Below are 23,369 nucleotides of genomic sequence, written 5' to 3' on the forward strand. Positions count from 1 at the left end.
GATAAGTGAAAACAAGACCAGGGATACTTAACTTAATTAACCCTGTGCCCGGGGTCCACTTTTGCAAAATGACATCAAGCCAGAGGCCAGTTTCTAGGATTTGAACACATTCTGGGCTTAGCTTCTGTCGGGCATTCAAGGGGATCCTTCACTGATTTTTTTTTAATGCACTCTGGCCCATTTTTTGCATTCATAGTACAAAAAGAAATTATCAGTGTGAATCAATTTATTTTCATTGTGAATTAGAAAAATGAAAATTTGTTCACCTGGCACCCTATAAGATGAAAAGTCAGAGGGTCATCAGAGTTATTAAGATTCATCCTCTGGGGACCATGAATTGATTGGAGTAGGGGGACACTAACTCCCAGGCACAATTTGGCCAATCAAGGTGAGAGCACCTGAACTGTTAAGGGGCTCATGAAGCACAGGTGTGTCAGCTTCATTCCTGCTCCCATCCATATGCTTCTTTGTTATGACAAACAAACTCTTGGTGTTTGAAATAGGATTATTTGATTGTTAAAGGTCCAGTGTGTAGGATTCAGGGGGATACATGAGCAGAAATTGAATAAAATATTCATGACTATGTTTTCATTATTGTATAATCACCTTAAATAAAGAATCACTGTGTTTTTGTTACCTACAAATGAGCTATATACGAAGTGAGTCCTCTTCCACGGAGTTTGTTGGTCCTTAATTAGCCCACAGCAGACAAAACAAACACTGGCTCTATATGGGGCCATTCACGCTTTCACGTTGGTCACCATAGTTCTCCTACACGCTTGGCACACAGGAGAAGTTTCAGTTGGTTGCAATGTTGCAACTCACTGCTAGATGCCACTAAATCCCACAAACTAGAGGTATTTATTACAGGTTTTTATTGCAGAATGGTGGGTCTGCCAAGAAATTGTTGTTTCCTTTGTAAAGGGTCATAACAGTCCTGGAGTATTGGCAGTGACAAAGTATGAGAATTCCTTTTTAAAGGTCCAGTTTGTATGATTTAGTGGCATCTAAAACTGAAACTTCGCCCATGTGCCAAGCATGTGGGGGAACTATGATGGCCTATTTGAAACACAAAAATGTCAGAGGAAACACTGGCCCTATCAAGAGCCGGTGTTTGATTTGTTCATTCTGGGCTACTGTAGAATAACATGGAGGACTCAGTGGAAGAGGACCCGCTCTGTATGTAGATATAAATGGCTCATTCTAAGGTTATGAAAACACAATGATTCCTTTTTTCAGGTGATTCTACACTACTGAAAACATAGCTATGAATATTATATACCAATTCTACCAATAAATGCCCCTAAATCCACACTGGACCTTAATATCAAGCTGTGTTAACCTGTAGTTAGAATGAGATTAATATGTGTAGTTGGTGTGTTTTTTTGTTGGGGAAAAAAGGGTTTATCTTGTGTATGTGGTGTTTGGTTATCCACTGCCAGTATACTTCCAGTGCATCAGCCTTCTGATTGGTGCACCACACTCCTGCAGCAAGACGCCTCCACTTTAAACTTCCTTTATAGAATTAATAGCAGTGACCCTGAGTGTAATAAACCAGCCTGTTATGGCACCAACTGCTGGCTTTGTTGAGTTGTAGTTATGTCAAAGCTTGGCAGGGGTCACAATCTGTTTCAAATTTATTGGCAATACATCCAAAAGCTGTTGAGATCTTGCAGTCTGGACCAGAGTGAAGGACCGACTGACAACATTTCAATCTCAACAGTGGCCAGATACAGTACTGTATATAATATAGTCATGGGCAAAATATGAATGAATGGGCTCCTGGGCACAGATATGCAGAAGGGCCCATCACCTCTCCAACACAGGAGTGAGACACATAGACTTTGTGGTGGTTTTGCTTCTCTTTGAAGTCGTTTTGCATCTTTTGGTGCTTTTGTGTCTCTTTGTGTTTGTTTTGTGTCTCTTTGGGGCAATTTTGTGTCTTTTTTGTAGTTTACTAAAAGCCTGTTTTGTACAAATTGTTGTACTAAAATTTCAATAAACTCTATTGACAGCAAGTATGGACAACAGCAACCAGCCTTCACATGAAGAATCTCCAGCTCGCTCCGTCCTCGTCAGAGCTTTCAGGCTTTTCACCGGGGACATGCATCTCTGTGCAGACTGGGTTAAAAGTAGGTGATGAGCGGTCATGTCAGCTACATTTTGAGTGAATGTGCTTAAGAATTTAATATAGGTTCAGTTTAAGCCTTTTGTAATGTACTTCAGGTGATGACAAATGACATCACTATCAATCTCTGACAGGACAGGTTTTGGCAATCCAACTAGTGGACTGGATTTTCCGAGGGGTGGCCCAGGTCATGTCCGTCAACAACCCTGTCAGTGGGCTCCTCGTCACGGCCGGCCTCTTCCTGCAGGACCCTTGGTGGGCTCTGAACGGCCTGCTGGGTACCTTTGTGTCCACAGTGTCTGCGCTCTTGCTGGGACAAAACAGGTCAGATTACATCTCCATATGTTTGTTTGACTTCATCGTTAAAAAAACAAACATTTTCATCCTGACATTAAGTCATTATCGCTGTCTCTTCCACTTAAACTCCCCGGGGCTACACTTTCTTTCACACTGTGCTATTTTCACAGTGTGTTTCTCATTTTAATGTGTTTTACACATCTGTCACATTCTCCGCAGGAAAGCCATATCAGCGGGTTTATATGGCTACAATGGAACCCTGGTTGGCATACTGATGGCTGTTTTCTCCACCAAAGGAAGCTGGTACTGGTGGCTGTTATTGCCAAATGTGTTCATGTCCATGTTGTGGTAAGTGTTCTCCTAAACTTGATTCGATTCGTTTGATTGCACACACTTTTCAACTCAATAGCAGACTCTCATTTCTCAGCAAACATCCAACTCTGTGAGTAGGTGGAAAACACTGTCTGAATTTTATATTTTAAAACAAGAACCCTGAAAATCCAGACATTTTGGTTGCGTTCATTTATCACAATTCTGCACCGAGTGTCCTGCCAGGAGAGTCTTGTGGAGAGGAACTGACATATGTAATTAAAAGTAGTCCTTGAAATTTACAAATTTTTGATGAAATCGGTTTCAGTGAGGCTGTTCAAATCACCATCCCACCACTGCTGGTTCAGACTTCACACACACACCTCAGGAGAGAAGTAGAAGCCATTGTTCCACAAAAAGCCATAATTAAAAAACATCTCTGTTTTTCTTGGTCCTCGTTATCATCTCCTAACAAATTTGCTAGTTTCCACTGCATATCATCCATCCATTTTGTAATTGCTTATCCTCTTGAGGGTCGCGGGGGGGCTGGAGCCTATCCCAGCTGACATTGGGCGAGAGGCAGGGTACACCCTGGACAGGTCGCCAGACTTTCGCAGGGCTGACACATAGAGACTGACAACCATTAACACTCACACCTACGGACAATTTAGAGTCACCAATTAACTTGCATGTCTTTGGACTGTGGGAGGAAGCCGGAGTACCCAGAGAAAACCCGCTTCATATCATTTAATAAATAAATGCCGATATAAGCAGAGTACTTTATTGGCATCTCAGCATGCTGAACTGCCAACTACACCAATTTTACCACAGACTGTATGGGTCATAGCTGCTGTTGTGGGAGTATGAACTCCATACCAAGGACAGTTGTGAGACTAAGCCTGTTACAGGGCTAAATGTTAGCATCACATGGTTAACGTTACCTAATGGTTATTGGACCCATCCACCGTCCCTCCCGCCCGCCCTATAGGGTCTTTTCAGCTTCTTACATTACGTTGTTACTGGCAGTGTTTTAAACTGATGTCATCCACCGGCATTATAAACTTAAAAACATGATTCTTTGTGTCGGTGTTGGGCGCCATTTGACGCATTGGGAGTGGGCTGGTTGAAACAGTAATTCACAGAGTTAAATTAGGCTGTACAAACGTTCAACTTTGTACATACAGTTCCATCCTTAAGGAAAACATAAATAACATAGGCGAGGGTACCATAATGTCAGTATGTTCTAGTTTGCCTTTCCGTCCAATCAGGTAACCATTTCCTCTGTTCACAGCCCGGTGGTCTCCAGTGCTTTGTCCTCAGTTTCCAGCAAATGGGACCTCCCTATATTCACCCTGCCCTTTAACATTTTGGTGTGTCTACATGTTGCAGCTACAGGAGCCAATCACCCTTACTTCCCAGAGGTACAGTACAGCCCTGCTATACAAACAATGATGCACATACACAATGATTAGCTACATATGATAATGTAATCTTTTCTTGTGCAATTTCAGGTGGATTTTCAGTCAAATCACCATCTGCACCTTCCTAATAACACCATGGACAGTCTCAATATATCTCAAGTATAACAGTAATGTTATTGGTCCAGTAGCTCTTTAAAAATCAACCGTCTTAATGATAAGAGTGGCTTTACTGCAAACATTTTTTTTTTATAAAAGTAAGTAAATGGAGGCTTTCCATTTGCAGCTCATCCTGTCAGTGCCAGTTGGTGTGGGCCAGGTGTATGGCTGCGACAGTCCTTGGACAGGAGGTCTCATCCTTCTGGCCCTGCTGCTTTCCTCACCAACTATCTGTTTTCATGCCATGTGGGGCTCTGCTGCTGGCATGCTGTCTGGTAAAGAGATTCTCCCATCTGCATAAAAATATGCATAATGTCTGCTGAGAGGCTACAGCGGGAGCTCTGGCTTTTTCAAAGGGCACCATGGCATTATGGTGAATGAACCATGGCATGTTTTCTCAAATAATGCTGTACAGCCTGTGTATGTTGTTGACGCAGTTTTCAGATCTGACATTTGTGCAATTGTTTGCTGTTTAATATTGAATTTCATGGTGAATATTGAGCTTGTCTCTATTGTGTGGTACAGGATTTGCTCTTGCAGCGCCTCACAAGGACATTTACTCTGGGCTGTGGGGATACAACAGCGCCCTATCCTGCATTGCCATCGGGGGGGTCTTCTATGTCCTAACATGGCAAACCCATCTAATGGCTGTAATATGTGGTAAGATTAGCAAACAGCATGATCGCTATCCTCCTTCAGGTAGCCGCACAGAAATGATTTTCATTACCGTGTTTTCTTCTAGCACTTTTCTGCGCATACATGACGGCAGCGATCTCAAAACTGATGTCAGTGGTAAGTTCCTTCCAAATCACATTCTATAACCATAATCTGGACACCCAAATGTCTTTCACAACATGTGTCATGCTCCCCTCTCCTATGACATCCCCTTTCAGCTCGCATTACCAGCCTGCACATGGCCTTTCTGCCTGTCGACTCTCATCTTCCTCCTCATTTCCTCTGAGATCCCAGCCATCTGCAGACTGCCTCTGTCTGTGGTCTCCTACCCCGAGGAAAACCGGCGCTACCAGAGACAATTAAAGGCCTCGGAGAAAGCTCGGCGCAGTCAGCAGAGCTGCAGCCAAGAAGAGGCCACGCTGAAAGGGAACGGACAGCCAAATGTCCAGTTGGTCGTGGACAAGGACTGCAGTGAATCTGTGTGATTAGAGGCGATGCTCTACAAGTTATGAGAATTAAATTGTAGTAAATGGAAAAGGAATGGTGGTAATGTACAGTTTTGGCATTTCTTCCTTACATAACAATATGTGTTATATAAAATGTCTGACACTGGGGTAATATCATCTAGATGGCAAATATTTTCTCATGCAGCGCTCCACACAGCAGAGGGCAGCACTTTCCAAGGAAAGACAGACCCACTGTTGTTGCATGTACTAACACTGTGGAAAATACTGAGCAGATTTGACTGCACGAATGTGATTATGTATAACATCTATATCAACTAAATGTAGCCTTGTGGTGTTATTCTTTTTAACAGTCATTACAAAGCAAAGAGTGACAGACTCTCCTCCCTTCTCAGCAGCACAGTTTCAATGGATGCTTTGAGTTGATTTAAAATGCAGCAGAGCATTTCATCAGTGCAGACAGTGAGCTGTAGGGGAGATTTCATAAAGTGCTCCCCCAGCAAAAACACCCTTTTCTCTGCCAGCCACTATCCATCACTCCCTTCTGTACTCCAATCTGTCCCCTTATCGTTCCTCTTTACCTCTATGTTGGTTTCTTTCCTCTCCTTTGTGCTTATCTGCTTCCTCCCCGCTGTCCTTAAACGCACTCTGCTATTATGTTTCCTCATAAGTTCTTTTGAGGACAACCCTTCTTCCTTTTTCCTCCTGCAACAAGATTTTGATCTCTTCGAAAAGCAGCCGCCGACTTGTCAGCTAATAAAAGGTATACCGAGCTCTGTCTGGGTCTGCATTTATATTTACATTTATGAGTAAATCTTTTTGTGTATTTATTGCCATCTGTCTGTCTGTGTCTGTATCTGATGTACCGAGGCACATGGCTCTAGTCTAGCCAGTGCTACACATAACAGTCACACTCCCAGACATGTGTGGGAGCGACAGTACATCGGGGGAGAAGGTGCGAGACGAGGGAGAGGGGAACAAGTCGAAAATGAGAACATCTCATTTTCTTGACTGGTGATAAAACATGAGCTGTTATTACAGTTTTTTTTTCTTGAATGTCTAATGTGCTTATTTTTTTTCTCTCTGCCCTGTTTGACCCCAACATCTTCTCAAATAAACCATTTCTACTTAATATTCTGAGGGTATTACAGAAGGAAACTTTCCTCAATGCTGCCTGTATGTTCCTTCTTATCAACATTTGGGTAAGAGTGACCTTAGTAAGTGGATTTTCGGTGGCCTTTTACATAACGTTGATTCATCCGGCGACCTTTGAAGGACAGAACAAGTGTTGCCCTGTGTCACTTTCTCTGTGCCAGTGCTGTGTGCTCACAGCAGCGTGATTCACCTTGCAGAGTCCCCTACAGGCGGCACCCACTGCTCCCACACAACAGAACAAAGGAGAGACAGACGGGGCTGAACCTGAGAATGTTCACACATACACCTGCATGTATAGTATGCCAGTGCCTGTGTCTCTGTACTGGCTGTTTGTCTACTCCTGTGTCTATCTTTTAAGAAAAGCAGGCCAAGTATTTCATAAGCGTAATTAAAACTGGGTTAGTACCAACAGAATGACAATAATGACAGCATAATTGGCACAAGAGCAGGGGAAGTGGACCAAATGTCTACATACTAATGGTGTGGTGGGTGGGATTGGCATTTGGAGTAATTTCCATAATCAGGAACTCACATTAAATCATAATAGAGTACTTACAAAACCAAAAAATAATTGAACATAAGAATGGGGTCAGAAATGATAACTCAAGAGAAACACTGGATGTGTGTTGGGGTTAGTCTACCTCTCTGCTCTGCACAGACAGAAGAAACTAGCTATGATCAAGAATTTGACTTTATATAGCTTGCACTGCACATTCATTTTGTTTATTTTGTCGAAATATATCTGCACCTCATTATTTTGCCTGGTCGCCATTCTGCCTGTAATGTTAGTTTGAGTGATGTCTAATTGAACATGTAGAACATTTTCTGCAGATGTGCATCATTTCCGCCACATGGATCTGTGCAGATGGTCATCAATAGCAGTTACATCACTGCGTTCTGTCCAAAAACTATAAACTTTTAATACTGAATTCAATTGATTTGTCACATGAAATAATAAAAAATGTTTTCAGTGAAATGTAGCAGTTGTCAGTCAATTTTAAGTAGTTGTAACAATAAATAATAATACAATAATACAATCGAGGACACATGTTATGTTCTCTGTATGCTTTTCTGGAAATTTGGGGTTTGTCGCAACCCAGAGTGAGTTCTTATTCTGCCGTTAAACCTATAAATGATGAGTGTCATCATGGTGTTAACTCATGCCCTATAAGAGAAGGTTGCACACCACACAACCAATTTCTTTCACCATCCAACAATAACATAGATTTGTTGTTGTCGATAGAGTTGTAGTACTTGTTGTTAGGCAAGGTTGGAATAAATTGGACATCCATCATTTGGCCAGTCCTCGCAGTGGGTGTTCGTTTGGATGATTTGAGTAGTTTAAGACTCAGTAAATTTGACTACTTTTAGGCCAACAAAAACAAAATAAATAAATCATGAAGGACTGAGAATCTTTTCACCAGAGCTTTAGTCTTGGCAAGGGTGGAAACAGCATTTAGACCTTCGTGTTGAGAAATGAAAGGTACAGAAAATACAACTGAGAAGTTTACTGAATAAATAAAATGTGAAGAACACTAAGAGTGTTGTGGAATGAGCCCTCGCAGACTTCAGTCGTTTGCACTGTGAAGTGTTCACCATGATCACATCAATTTTGCAAGTGTGGGGTGCCCAGTAGCTCAGTGGGTAAAGCAGGCATCCCAAGTACAAGGGCAATGTCATTGTCGCAGCGGCCGTGGGCTCGGCTCCAACCTGTGGCCCTTTGTCTCTCTCCCCCTTTCACGCTTAAAGCTGTCCTGTCAAACTAAGGCAAAGAAACCTAAAAAAAGAAGCCTTGCGAGGCTGCAAGGCTATAAAAGCCGCTAATAGACAGGCCTCAAGGCAACTACAATCATAAACATAGTGATGGCTGCAGTATTGGCCTTATGTGATTGTCATACTCCTCACATGAGACCCAAGGCTGAGGATTGTTTTACCTGAGACAATCATTCAGACAGTTTTCCTAACCTGTATATATTTGGCATTACACGACACTGATTTATAGGGTTAACTGCAATGATAAAAATGTAGTCTATACCTCTGAATATTTCTGTATAATAATGTAGTCGAACATTATTTCTGACTTACATGATTCAACTAGCATTTTAACACAGTAATTGTTTTACACATTCATAATACGTTTTGGGTTTTTTGGGTCCACAGTTGGAGAAACTACAACATCATGTCTGTATCACACTGAATTGTGGGTAATTCAATCAGTGAAGTTTGGTGAAGTCTCAGAAAGCCCCTTGTGGACTGGATGAGTTGTGGATTTGGACAGCTCTCAGCACGCGTAGACTTCTATGGGAATGCACCCGCAAAGTCCAAGAGTCTGCAAGTGCAGTGAAGTCCAGACATTTGCATTCCCCCTCAGTGCTGTAGTCAAGACCACCTAAACCAAGACCAGATCAGTGTGAGTCCCACACAACATGACACACTTATGATAAACATGGAACATGAAGGCACTCCTCAAATTGAGCTGAATGCTCCACATGCATAGAAACACCCACAGAAAACAAATGAAGCCTCTTTATTCATCTCCTTTATTGCCATATGCTGAATATATGTGTGAATAAGTGTACCATGAGATATGTCTTGATAAAATAATCAAAAGGCATTTTACGGGTGAATTCTATGTGCTGGAATTGTCCTTTGTTTTATATGAGCAAACAAATAGAAACAAACCCTAAGGATCTGAAATCAACTTATCCATCTTTATTCAACGCTTGTTTTTGCACAGGCAATTTAGTGAGATCCACATAGTTGTGGTCTTGACTGGTCTTAAAAATTAAATCCAGAGTCCTTTTTGTCTACGACCGAGACAAGGCTGAGTAAAAATGCAGTCAAGTCTGAGTCAGAGACCTTCAAAAAGTGGTCTTGGGACAGATCTCTAGACCAAAACCAATCAATCAAGACCAAATGAGTACTACAATACTGTCCCTGGGGGACCATGAATATCTGCTACAATTTTCATGGCTATCAATCCAGTAATTGTTTTTTAATATATGGACTCATAAGTCCATATATTAAAAAATGGGTGGGGTGTCTGCTTGGGAGAAATTGGCCCTCTGAAAATCATGGCTACAGCTCTAATACTCTGGATCTTGCTGGGGGGCAATTCTGCTTTTATTTATTTACTCATTTCTTTTACTTAAAGCTACAATTGTTAACTATTATGAAATAACTTTTTGTCCGATTTGTTTAAACTGTCATTTCCGTAACTGCTTATCCTGTTAGGGGTCGCGGGGGGCTGGAGCCTATCCCAGCTGAACCTGGGCGGGAGGTGGAGTACATCCCAGACAGGTCGCCAGACTATCGCAGGGCTAACTGTTGAAACTATCAATATATTCTAAAAGGGGAGTAAAAAAAATCATGTTCCTCCTCCTCCTCCTATTGCTTCTAATGGCAATCGCTAGAATCATCAACAACCAATCCGAGCCAAAGAGCCTCTAACGCAGCTGTCAATCTTGTCAATCACTTCTCGTGAACTGCGAGTCAAACTAGGCAGCGTTAAGCAAATATGAATCAGGATTCTGTTACTACATTGCCTATTTCTCACCTCACATGTTTTCAGAGACATGTTTTAGTGTACTGTTTAGCTGTAAAATGAGAAAGTGTCTGACCCAGCAGCCAGACCAGCTCTCTCTCTTTTTACATCTTAACAGTACACTAAAAGATGTTTCTGAAAAAACATCTAAGGCAAAAAAAATAGACAGTGCAATTACAGAAACATGATTCATATTTGATAATCGCTGCCTAGTTTGACAGTTTGGCTGCAGTTCATGAGCAGTGATTGACATGACTGACAGCTGCGTTAGACACTCCTCAGCTCTGATTAGTTGTTTTTGTTAAGGTGTGGAAAGGTACAATACGAGGGGGGAGAGGAGCATGATTTTTTCTTCGTCATCTAACCTGCTTCTGTGTAGACACAATGACAGTTTCAGCAAATATGACAGTTATTTTTTTAAAAGTTCCCAACTACAGCTTTAAGAGTTGGCATGCATGAATACCGTGGAGGTGAGTCTGCATGTACTGATTCACAACTCCCCTACAAAATGTTAGTGCAAGCTTATATGGGCATAGTATGTATTGGTAAAAGCAGACAAAAAGGGAACAGTCTACTGACTAGAGTTTCATTTTATTTTCAGTTATAAAACAATACATATTTGATTACAAAAAATGACACATATTTAACCCTCTAGTTAAAATCCGGGGGCACGAACAAAAGCTGAGACAATGGCTGTTCAATGAAGTTACTACTGAGCATGTGAGAAGACCAAACAACACCACAAGAACACTGGGCTGCATGTAAGCTGTCCACCTTCTCGCCGCCTAACAATAACGGTGTCGGTGCAGCTTGGCACTTTAATTAGCATTCATTTCTCGGAGACTGACAGGCGACGTTGTATGTGTTTATGAGAGAGACAGAGTGAATGTGTGAAAAACAGGCTGAACACAGTCAGACTGTTCCCGTGGGCAGGAAAGAATGAATGCTGTGAAAGAGGCTGTTGTGATTCACTCTATCTCGCTCAATCTGTGAATAGTATGTAAGAGCTGCTATCTGGTGCATGACGCTCCTGGCACACCATGTTCAGACCAAATTTGTCTGCCGTTTCCTGTAAGACGAAAGGAGAATCCCCAGGAAACTCCATCCCCCATTGGATGTATGAAGCATTACAGAGGAGGAAGCACTGCCATGTATGTATGCTCCCCGTGACACTGATTTCCATATCCATGGCTGCACTGCCGGCTGAAGAGTTGACTCTGTGTCGTAATCTTGTAGTATAATCTCTAAATAGAAACACTGGCTCCTTTTCAATGACTGTAAAAGCGCATTCAAGCAGATGACTTGCTGCATTTCATCAAGAGTGGCCTTCATGTGGTGTGGTTTGTGAGTCAACAACATTATGTGGGACTGTGAGATATTTTTAAATATCTTATTCTATTCATCTTAAACATCATCCCCAGTTTCCTCTCTTGTCTTTAAATGATCTTCCTGGTTAGGGACTGTACAGAATTAATAGGGGGGGGGAGTCAGAAAAGAGGATTTATGTATGTATTTTGGGAGAGCGGGAAGGGATCTTTTGTTGTCTTTATTTTCTTGGCCAAGATTTTTTTAATTTCATCTTTTTCTTGTGGGTTTTACTGAAAAGATCATAAAGGTGCATTTTAAAGGCCAACTATCTAAAGCCCTTTTTCCCACTGGACAAAAACCTATTAAGACTCACTGACATCTAGCTTTTGTCTGTAGCGGGAAAGGTTACAATTGACATTTGCTTGCGGGACAAATGACTCTGTAGTAGTCAGGTATTTATCGGCTCTAGCACCAATTGACTCCGATCAGCAGGGATGGAAATGTGGCTTCCCAGCCTGTTCTTATTCCCAACTCATCAGATACTACTGCTTTGTCAGTGATTTCAGCATCAGACACCAACACAAAAAGGCATCTTTCGCAACGGTATAATGAGGCATGGTACATATCATACAGCTGGATATCATACCGCAACAAGTGGTGCGTCAATTATTAACACCACAGGACAGTGTCAGTTTGAAAAATCGCAAGATATCAACACAACTAAAGGAGCTGGAAAGTCCCTATACTGCTGGCAGGAAGGGTAGTGGATGGGTCCAACAAAACTGGACTTTCACCCAGGAGTCTGGTGTTCGCTTTCTGTACGAATGTTGAGCTAAATCATATTTTTTTCTAAATCTAACCATGTGTGTTTGTTGCACAAGGAAATAAACATAAATACAAGGTGTTTTACCAACATTGTAACTTTACTTTGAAAAAGATTTTATATATCTAACGAGAAGAAACTCTACACCCCCTGTGAAAACTGAAGAGTATTTTGAGAAGACACAACGCATGTAACAAGTGTAAATTCACACAGTGTCCCAGAACATCAACAGCAGACACATGATTACACGTATCATGTCATATGTAGACATGAAAGTCCCCTGACCAAGCGGTGATTTGTGACGAGTTGGGATGAGAACGAGAAAGTGTTGGACTTCCAGATCAAGATGCTAGTTTTAGCCCCCATTTCAGAGCAATGCTATGAAGCATATCGCCTCTGTTGGTAACCTCTCAGCCACAAATTCTACCCATCTCCATCTGAGTAGCGCTCGAACATCATTGCACATTGGTCAGCACCAAGTTTGAAAGAGAGATTGGCATGACATGGTATGACAGATATGAAAAAGAAGTAACCACCCTTTTTACTGGACTCCAGGCAGCTTTCTGCTGTTACTAATCGTGACACACCAGGAAAACAACGAGAGAGCCATACTTGTCTGCATGGCTATGGTCTACTGACAAAGGGAAAGGTGTCTGTTGTCTAAAAAAACAACAACACACATACACACGGATTTTGGTGGAAAAACGGGTATAACTATAATTATACTGCACAACTGCAAAACAATCTGTATAATTAACAGGGATTAAACGTTAACTATATACACTGTGTCATTTCTTCAATACCCAACAGTCATCTTTGCTTTATTCTGCATCTACCAGAACCGTGATGAACTTAAATGTATCATGTAGAGTTAATGTATCCAATGATATAACGCATGTTTAGCACAATCAAACCTGTTCTGCTAATGAGTGAGCTAGTACTAAGTGTTCATTTGATAGCTGTTGGTTCAGCGATAGCGAGCAGCTTGAGTGTTCTGCCAACAGACAACACATTTGTTGTGTTTTGAGGAATCTGGGGAATAATTCCACTTCTGATGTGTGACTTGGGCTGTGTAAAGATTATTGTTCCATGCACATATTTCTAACAGGGCCAAGTTACTGAGAGAAGGGTTTTGTTTTAATCATTTTTGTACAATCCCTTATTATGGACTCATCAGACTCTAGAATGATCATAAAGAAATAGTGTATTATGTGTCTCATAAATCTTTCATTTGTGTATGGATATGTAGTTAACTTGTGAAGCATCAGTGCCCTTAGCACTTGGCATGTTTTGTGTTGAGAGCGTAGATTGTATAAAATAATGGACATAGTCAGATGGACGATGTCACCTATTGGTTGTTTTGAAGCCTCATGTTTGGCATTTTGGCCATCGCCATCTTGGATTTTCGGGGCCAGAAGTGACCATATCTGGACAAGAGGGTGGAGATAATGTTAATGCTAGCTGCTATAAAGCTTGGTTAGCATGACTATGGTTTTAAAACTGTGTAAGTCCTAAAACCCAGAAATGAGTTAGCATTTTAGCACTCCCTGTCTCCTTGTCTCAAAGTCAATGGATTTTTTTAAATTAGTTTTTGATTAGATGGCTAAAAATAAGGTATGTGGTTAACACAAGGCTGAAGAGACTTACATGTTCTGTTCTACAACAGAAAACATGTCAGTAAATACACTACTTGTGAATTCTGAAGCTTTTTCGTGTCGTTAAAGGCGGTTGCTAACAAGTGGCTAAATGAGACTACTGAAATTCAACAACACAGAGGCTTTACAGCCTCATTGTGGTGGCGATGTTGGTTTGTTTATGTTAGCTTTTTACCTCAGGATATTGCATTTGTTTGAGTTATATAAAAACCCATCCCAGTACAGTTGTCATGAATGTTGAAATTATGGGGGTCTATGAGAACTGACTCGCTCTTGGAGCAGGCCTCAAGTGGCCATTAGAGGAACTGCAGTTTTCAGCACTTACGTGTTGGCTTCTTTTTTTTAGCCCCTGAGGTTGCCACTTGGTTGAGAGGCTCCTGAGCTGTCTGGAAGACAAAAGGTCCACCTTGATTGAATGATGTGGGATGGAAACTGTACAAGGCTGAAATGATTGCTCTGTACTTTGAGTTCTATCTCTGTCCGTGCACATGTGCTGTGCCAAAGGCTTCTCTGATATCAGATTTATATTGTCATAAAACTTATATTTTCAAGTAACAGGAACTCAGTCTCTTTGAGTTTATTTGTACTTTTTATCAAAACGAAGATTGACAGTACAAATTCTTCCACATCAATTACTGTTTCTGGCAAGGCAATCAGCATCCTTCAGGCAGTCAACATGATTTTAAGGTGATATCTCGAATCTTTCGCAGGAGCAAGATATGTGAACACTCACCAAACAACACAAGGTTTTTAACACATTTCAATTACATAACTGTAAGCTGCCATTTTCTTCCACAGCTGTTGGATATTAAATGGCTCATTTGCATTGGTTTGCATCTATTGTCTGTAGCACTATACATAATTGCTATGCAGAACTGCGGGGGTGGACACATTTACATGCACACCTGCACAACATAATGGATACAGAAACCATTCAATAAATACAGCCTCTGTAAAGCGCATTGAACTTTCCAGCAAAACTCCATTAACAGAACAGTTTGAGTCCAAATAATTTCCAGCTTCAGAAAATAAACCTTAACACATTCGGAGTGTCAATCAGTGGTATTTGTTTAGGGTTATAATTGGCTGCACTTTTGTTTTGAATTCTGTTGAATAACAAGCACATTTTCTTCTCCCCCACCCCTAGAATACAATGCAATCCAATACAACACTACAACAAAACAGGGGCCTCAAAAAAAGATCTTAACTCATCTTTTCCTGTGCTACTCAGTGGTGGAAAGTAACTGTACAGGAGTATGTTATGTTACTTCGTACTTCTACTACACATTTCAGAGGGTAATATTGTATATTTTACGCCACAACATTTATCTGACAGATACAGTTGTTAGTTACTGTCAAGAGTAAGATTTAACACTAAAAATCACATATTGAGCTTATATAATAATCTGTGTTGTTGAAGATTAAACCTTCCCAACATTTTTGGCTTGTGACCCTCTTAGAAAAACAGTAGTTGGGGTCCCTTGACACAATTCAGATATAAGTTGATAGCAGTTCCACCAAAATGAAAATTCCTCCCTTTCAAATGGTAAAGCAGGACTTTGTTTTTTGTTTTGTCATTGTAGACACCAAGGATAGCTGCTGCAATGATGTAGCTATTAGGGATCCTAATAAACTACACTAAACTAATTCTTTCAAACAACACCTTATCAACACCTTATCTCAACACCTGTCAGATTTATCTTGAAGGGGGCCCAATCCTTAGGTTGGGGGCCACTGGACTAAAATACTGAGATGTGAGGTAGCCTACTTAAAACAACTGCCATCATAGGTGGATTAATGTACTGGCCTATCGGGCACAGGCCCAGGGGCCCAAAATGTCACCTCTGATAATGGTTTATTCATTTAAAAACACATTGTGCTCATTTAGCACACTATTTCATGTAGTTTTTATCTGCTGGAGGGTCGCGTAGGGGAGCGTAGCGCGACAAAAATATTAGAGCCGCGTAAAATAGAGAGTTGTCGCGCCGCTCCCGTTGCCGGCTGTAATTAGGGACTTTAAGCAATGGCAGATTTTGCCACGGCTCCGGCTCCCGGAAATAAATCTCTCCTGGCACTGGTACCGTAGCCGTCAAATCCACAGTAGTCATTAGTGTTGCACGGTATACCGGTACTAAAATAGTACCGTGGTACTAGAGTATTCCAAACGGTACTATACTGCATTTGGAAAATACCGGTACTTTTTAAATTGATTCAATTCATTAATTTATTTAATTCATTTATGCACACAAACGCCTTCCTTGTTCCTATTGGACCACATATTGCGCAAGTGGTGTGTATGACAACACCTGTATCAACATTCGCAGCTGGCACACATGAAAAAAGACAAGACAAAGTCTGCCTCGCAAAGGGAGACAACACGAGACAACACAAACTTGGTGAAACATTTGAGCAACCAAACCGTGACGTCCGTATCGAGGTACTTACCGAACCATGATTTTTTGGTACCGTTACACCCCTACTATTTATTGTTCTAAAGGTTTGTATCCAAAAGGACTTTTCCTTAGGAAAAGTACCGAAAAGTATCGAAAAGTATCGAAATTCATATTGGTATGGGTACCGAAACAAAGATTTTGGTATCGTGACAACACTAGTAGTCATTAAGCAGGTTGCTGCAGTAGCTGTCAGGTCGGAACAGCTGATCACGCACCACGTGACAGGGGTGAGGGTAAAAACACAGCTCAAGTGAGCTATCTCAGTTCGGTCAAAATGTCTTTCAAAAGGGCCAGAAAGGAGTTGTTCTATGCATTAGATGACAAGTTAATATCAGAGGAAGAGTTTTTGTTATAATATGACGTGAACAAATCTAAGAACTTAGATTTACCATATCAACACTATATGTGCGTTTTCACCTGGATGAAATGGAGGAGGATGAATGTCTGGCGGAGCTCAGAGTGAGAAAGTGCGACCTTCCAGTGTTGGCAGATGTGCTCGGGATTCCAGACAAGTTCATCTGTGATCAGAGAAGTGTCGTGGGAGGGATGGAGGGCTTATGTATGCTCCTAAAGAGGCTGGCATGAAGGAATGGAATAAAGACTAATGTACATAGTATTTATAGGGTATACTGAGAAATTATATAGGCTACCATATGCAATGCAAGGATGAGGGGAGAATATAGCCTATAGCAGAAAATAATGCACTATGGTTTTTATACAGTGAAATATACATAGTATCCTGCGTCTGTGGGAAAGGATCGCTGAAACATGTAATATATAGTGTGTCACTATCAATTGTAGAACACATTTCATTTCAGAAATATAATGAAAACCATTTAACCACGCATTGTAGCGACTACTTGAGATGCTTTGTTTTCTCGTAGTGAGTCAGCAGGCTATGGCAGGCAACACGGGCACTACGACTTAAGTCTCGATCAGCAGAGCGCAGATCTATTTCCGGGAGCCGTAGCCGTGGCAAAATCCACCGCTGCCTAAAGTCCCTATTGATTAACAGGGGGGCGAGCTGCTACGAGATTCGCGCTGCAGACGTGTCGCGCCGCTGACGTGCCCGGTGGAGCCCGGCCGTAAGTTTGCGTTTCTTTCTTCTATGCAAGCGAGGTGGTGGGGCCCTTTGCATAATTTTGCCCAGGGCCCCATTTTCTCATGGTGAGCATATGGCAGCCAAATCTAGTGTTTTTTACAAAAGTGCGTTAACTGTAGCAGCTAGCCCTGGACTCACCAATCAGAAGAGCTGCAGGTGATGCGTCTTTCCTCAGGACCCTGTCCCTCCTTCATTCGGGTGTGAGGTCCCTTTCTAATGCCAACTGCTCCAACTGGACGGCGCATGGATAAACGCCGCTCAGTGAAGACGTCCCTCAAGATTGACGGTGAATTTTCTCTCACTTCGTAGATCATTTTGGGGGCTGAAGTCGTGGTCCACTGACAGTATCAACCTATCCCCCGGACAGCGATGCAAGGCGATGCTCCAGCCGCAGGGCTAACGTTACAACTCGGCCTCCTTTCGTGAGTTCGCCCCCTCCTTCTAACACAACGGGTCTTCCTCCAGTTCAGTTCCAAGCCGGGCGTCGGCCATCTTAATTTTTTGTCGGTTTAATGTTCTTTCACTTAAAGCCACTATCTTATATCCATGGTCGCCAACTATACATTACTGTTGGCTAACGCTAGTTCCTTTGCGCTGCACGGTTCACCCTTGACCTTTGATCCTGTGGGTCATCCTGAATCTCGCGGTTATGTGCGAGATTTGATGCTTGACTGCCTAACTCCTGAATTAGACTGCTAAATCCATACCTAAAGTATCCCTCAAACTACTCTAACATGCACTTTCTTTTCTTTTTATTAGGAAATGTTGTCAGATGGAGGCAGTGGCGTAGTGGTAGTTGATGAGGTGAGTGTTCTACTGGGTAGATGGGGAGGTTACAGAGGAGGAAGTAGGCAGGTCTGTACTCTTCTATATTTTCCAGTGGCTTTTTGGCTGATAGGTGGGTATACTGGTAACAGCCAAAAAAAAGAGGTGGCTATACCCTGTATACCTGCCTATGTCCTCTACTACACCAGAGGAGGGAGGGGTGCAACATGGCACAGGTGGATGGGTAGGCTACAGTTGTGGGGCACATACCCAAGGGGACCAGTGCATCCTTAATAACAATCTGATAATGTCATATGTGATGATTACAGTTACAGGGCCATGTCCCTGCCTACTTTTGATTGATCAAGTACTTTTTGTGGATTATATTAGGCTACAGTGCTTTTTGGATGCAGGACTTCACCTTAAATCTTTTAAATAAAAGATCTGAATAGCCCACTCCTTCCAGCACTGCTGGTGCTATTTTTGATTTATTTGCATTAAGCTGTATAGGCGTTTGTTTCATTGTGTCAACCTCATGACTAAACCTGAGTGTGGTCCTTCACATAAGAGTGTTTGTGTCACTGCAGATCTATTGGCTACTTAAAATAGCTGTCCTGAAATACCCCCACTAAAATGAGAGACATTTGTTCAATCATCTGCATCCTCTCACCCACAGCAAAATTATATAGCATTAATATTTCAGACGCATGGGCTCAGACAAAATGGACATAAAAAGTCATCTGAGGACAGGGGCTCCATCAGTGAGCAGGTGACTGTCTGGACTGAGTCTGGGCAGACAGCAGGATGTTTTAACTGCATGTCTGGTTGTTCTGTTCAGTCTGTGAAGAGACAAAGAAAAAAAAAGCACTCTCTGTACTGAGTCGTGACTGTCTGCTCGGCTCTGCTTTCAAGAACTCCGGAAGCAAGTCTAGAGATGGAGAAGGAGGCTGCAACATCCGCGTGATCATCGCCCGAGCACCAATGGCGTTGCACCGTGCAATCTGAGGACACCGGCATCCCCTGCCGCGCGTGAGGAAATGGGCGGATCCGGGGAAAGCTCGCTCACCGCTGCGTGGGTGGGTGAGTGGATAGTAACGGAGCTGCCGCGGTGGTATTTAACAGAGAGCCGAGGAGAGCTCAGACAGGACGAAGCAGTAGCTCGACAAACCGGCGCGGTTTCAGCACCTGGACAGCGACACTTGTAGCCCTAAAGCAAACTACTTTTTACCAGCCATCATGGTTCTCATCTGGACTCAGTTCGGTGTGAAGCACAAAAATGTCAATGTCAAGTGCAAAGTGCGGGTTATGCACAGAGGTGACAGCTCAGGCTCATCATCATCAGCGGTGAGTACCTTTTTTATTAATGTATTTTTTAAAATGTTTGTCTTTTCACTAAGTAAATCATCAGATATTCAAATGATAGTATGTTAAATACACTGCTAGAATTATTAAATTTCATACAGTGTAGACCTGCATTATATTAGAAAATATTTGGTTTTAAAAAATCTTTCATGTAGTGGACATCCCTCAGTATCACTGACTTTATGTCTGTTGCTGTGGATCCATTCAAAATGCAATAGTCGCCGATTCACGCTCAGCCAATCGCTGCAGAGCATCTCGGTCGTTGGGGGAAATCTTTTGCCCCTCACGACTCCCCTCCTCTCTCTCTCTCTCTCTCTCTCTCACGTTGTATTGTGCACCAGCCTGTAAAATCTATGGATATGCAGCTGCACAGCAACACAGAGATAAGGGTGTTTTCCCAGAGAGTGTCTTTGCTGGAGGGGTAATTTTCTTGCATATTAATAGATATGTGCAGCAGCTAGTGTGGAGCATGTCCAATACATGAACCTTCCTGCTTTGTAGTGTAGTGTGGTGGATAAATATTTAAATTTACACCCTCATGACTTATTCATCATCAGCCTTCTTGCAGCATGCACCATTCGAGTTCATAAAAAGTGCATTCTTTGAAGAGGTTTTTTTTTTTTGGAGTGGAGATATGATAAGTAAATGATCTAATGTCTGATTGTCCTTGTGTCCACAGGAAGGCACCAAGTCCGAGCAGGACACGCCCTGCCTGGCCATCAAACCCACAGGCAAGGACTTCTACAAAGTCCTGGGTGTCTCCCCTGATTCCAACGAAGACGAGATCAAGAAGGCCTACAGGAAGATGGCTCTCAAGTTCCACCCAGACAAGAACAGTGATGCGGACGCAGAGGACAAGTTCAAAGAGATTGCAGAGGCCTACGAGATCCTGACCGACCCCAAAAAGAGAAGCATCTACGACCAGTTTGGAGAAGAAGGTGAGATTTTAATGACAGGAGTTAAATGGCGCAAACTGTGACTGACATCTGGTTAATTACTGTCGCACAGGCGGGTGCATTGACTATTCATGTCTTCATTAAGGCTAAATACTGATGTGCAGTGGGAGGATCATGACTGAAACACTTCCACACTTATTAAAGCTGCTAAATATGTGCAGCATAGACAGCTGCAGGGCTGATGAATTATTCAGCAACCTTAGAGTTTTCCTGAAAACTCCTAAATAGCAGATGTTTGGGAAACCTTCTGGAGAGAGAGGCAGACTTTGCATGAAACAAGCACCAATATTAGAATAAGAATGAATCACTGTGTAAAGCTGCGGGTTTTAATGAATTTAAATGAACTTTTTCTGTTTCTGTCTGTGTTTTTAGGTCTTAAAAATGGAATGTCAATGGCCGGCCAAGGCAGCGTGTTTCGCAATAACTTCCACACTGACCCCCACGCCACCTTCTCCTCCTTCTTCCACGGCTCCGACCACTTCGACATCTTCTTCGGCAACGACAACGACGCCGAAGATGACCTCTTCAACCCCTTTAGAAGGTTCCCCTTCAGCCACGTGGGCGGGTTCTCCGGCGGCGAGGGTGGGCTGCGAAGGGGCCAGCGGCGGCTGCAGGGCGACGAGGTGGTGCACGATCTGCTGGTGACCCTAGAGGAGGTGATGCAAGGCTGCACGAAGCACGTGAAGATCACCCGCAGCCGCCTCAACCCTGACGGCCGCAGCGTGCGAACCGAGGAGAAAGTGCTAAATGTGGTGGTGAAGAAGGGCTGGAAAGCGGGGACCAAGATCACCTTCCCCAGGGAGGGAGACGAGACGCCCAACAACACCCCCGCAGACATCACCTTCATTCTCAGGGACCAGGAGCACTCGCAGTACAAGAGAGAAGGCTCCAACATCGTCTTCACGGCCCAGATCACCCTCAAGGAGGTGAGTTCAGTGCACTGATGTCAGGCTCAAAGGTCTGGTGTTTGACTCCTACTGAGGCCATCACACCTAAACTTATTATGAAACACGTCACAGGTTTATAAGTAGATATACTATGTAATTGCCAACACCTCACACCTACTCAGAGAAAGGCGTTCATCCATCCACCACTTCTTATCCTTTATGTAACCGTAGAATGATGCATCTTCTGAAATACCAAAAACAATTGATTACAGAAGGGCATCAATAAGACAGAAGGTTCGATCTCTGCCAAATCCAGAGAAGGTGATATTTTTGATTTTAGTGTCAGGACAGAACACGGTGTTCTGCTGCAGGCATCTGAGCCCCCAGCTTACAATGGGCTGACAGACCCCCGCTAACAGAACAGCAGCAGCAGCCTGCCAACGCCTTCGTTACCTCATCGGCCCCTGCAGAGCGAGAGAGAGCAGGAGCTAAATTTAGCCACAGTGCTGACTGCCCCCACGAATCACACTTCACTCTGCTTCTCTCAGCTACGATGTGTGCCGCAGACTCCTCTGCCTCTACATGGCAGGCAGAGAGGCCGCTTTTTTGGCAGGCTCCGTCTCTGGCTCTCACTTCTACCGACCCACGCACAGATTAGCAGGGTAGCAGTCACAGAGAGTGGCATTTCAAAGAGCCCCCTCCATCTTCCTATGGCTCCCTTCAGTCACTGAAGCATTTAACTCCCACACAGTGCCTGCAAATAGGGCAGCGATTATAACATCTGTAACACCGGCTTGTTGCATAACACAGAGAATCTTTATGCTTTTTGAAAGACAGACACTCTATATTTATCTGTTATGCAACTTGACACATTTAAACATCAGGCATTTAATTGATTTTTTTCTTATGATCCAAATGTGCTTCACACCAGTCATAACAAGGCCACTCAGGAAGCATTATGAAACATGCTCTAAATATAACAAGTCAACAAAACTAACTTTTCTCTTCCTTTTGTCTCACCAGGCTCTCTGTGGCTGCACAGTTAATGTCCCAACACTTGACAACCGGATGATGCCTCTACCATGCAGCGATGTTATCAAGCCAGGTGCTGTCCGGCGGCTGAGGGGCGAAGGCCTGCCCCTGCCCAAGAGCCCATCTCAGCGAGGCGACTTGGTGGTGGAGTTCCAGGTGCTCTTCCCTGACAGGATCCCACCGCAGTCCCGCGAGATCATCAAGCACAGCCTGGCTCAGTGCTAGTCTGCTTTCATTCACTGACCTGATTTGACACAGCTTCACCATGTGTGTATGTTGTTATCAATTCACAAACACAGCCTTGCCTGAGGTGCTAATTATCACAACCAATCACAACCTCTTATTGTGTTTGGGAACGGCAAGTAGCGCTTAAGTGAGTTGTTGTTCAGCGAGGAGGTGACTTTCTGCAGGCACGACGCACAACACCTACGATGCCATCTGAGCAGTGAGTGTAGAAGTGATGAATGGGGTCTTTGGTATCTGAGGGCGTCCATTGACTCAATAGCCTTTATCTTGAATAAAAGCGTTATCTGTACTGTTATACTTGCAAGCCTTTAGCAGGATATCAGTGTGCTATTCAAGTCTGTATAGACTTCCTTAAACCTGAATGGTAGAAGAAGAAAAAACTTTATTATAGTTATATGGTGCTCATATGACCGATCTTTTGCATTGATTTATTACAATAGCATATATACTTGTGTACAAGGATCTACTTTGTGTACAAAATGCAAACATATTGTCTCTAAGAGAGACTCATCTGTCAAATGTTCTATTGAATTATTTGAAAATGATTGTATATATTCTGCGAGGAGCCAGCAGTTGGTGTATGATTATTACCTGATATAGAAATGTTTGGAAGCATGAAAAATAAATTAAA

The 23,369-nt window shown here is 42.7% G+C and overlaps 2 protein-coding genes across 2 annotated transcripts; both read left to right on the plus strand.

Moving 5' to 3' along the window:
* The first annotated feature begins 2,020 nt into the window (after positions 1 to 2,020).
* LOC126395983 (urea transporter 1-like) lies at positions 2,021 to 5,471 on the plus strand. The gene is given in 8 exon segments (XM_050053786.1): positions 2,021 to 2,132; positions 2,251 to 2,452; positions 2,645 to 2,773; positions 4,026 to 4,220; positions 4,411 to 4,586; positions 4,837 to 4,971; positions 5,054 to 5,103; positions 5,205 to 5,471. Coding segments are annotated over 8 exon segments (1,266 nt in total).
* A 13,866-nt stretch (positions 5,472 to 19,337) lies between these two features.
* Positions 19,338 to 23,345, plus strand: zgc:122979 (uncharacterized protein LOC641576 homolog). Its single transcript, XM_050053184.1, has 4 exons — positions 19,338 to 19,599; positions 20,297 to 20,555; positions 20,946 to 21,499; positions 22,484 to 23,345. Exons 1-4 carry the CDS (start codon positions 19,492 to 19,494, stop codon positions 22,715 to 22,717), a joined length of 1,155 nt encoding a protein of 384 aa, XP_049909141.1. The 5' UTR covers positions 19,338 to 19,491; the 3' UTR covers positions 22,718 to 23,345.
* The last annotated feature ends 24 nt before the right edge of the window (positions 23,346 to 23,369 follow it).

Source organism: Epinephelus moara, chromosome 9 (genome assembly GCF_006386435.1).
Source record: "Epinephelus moara isolate mb chromosome 9, YSFRI_EMoa_1.0, whole genome shotgun sequence".
Taxonomy (NCBI): Eukaryota; Metazoa; Chordata; class Actinopteri; order Perciformes; family Serranidae; genus Epinephelus; species Epinephelus moara.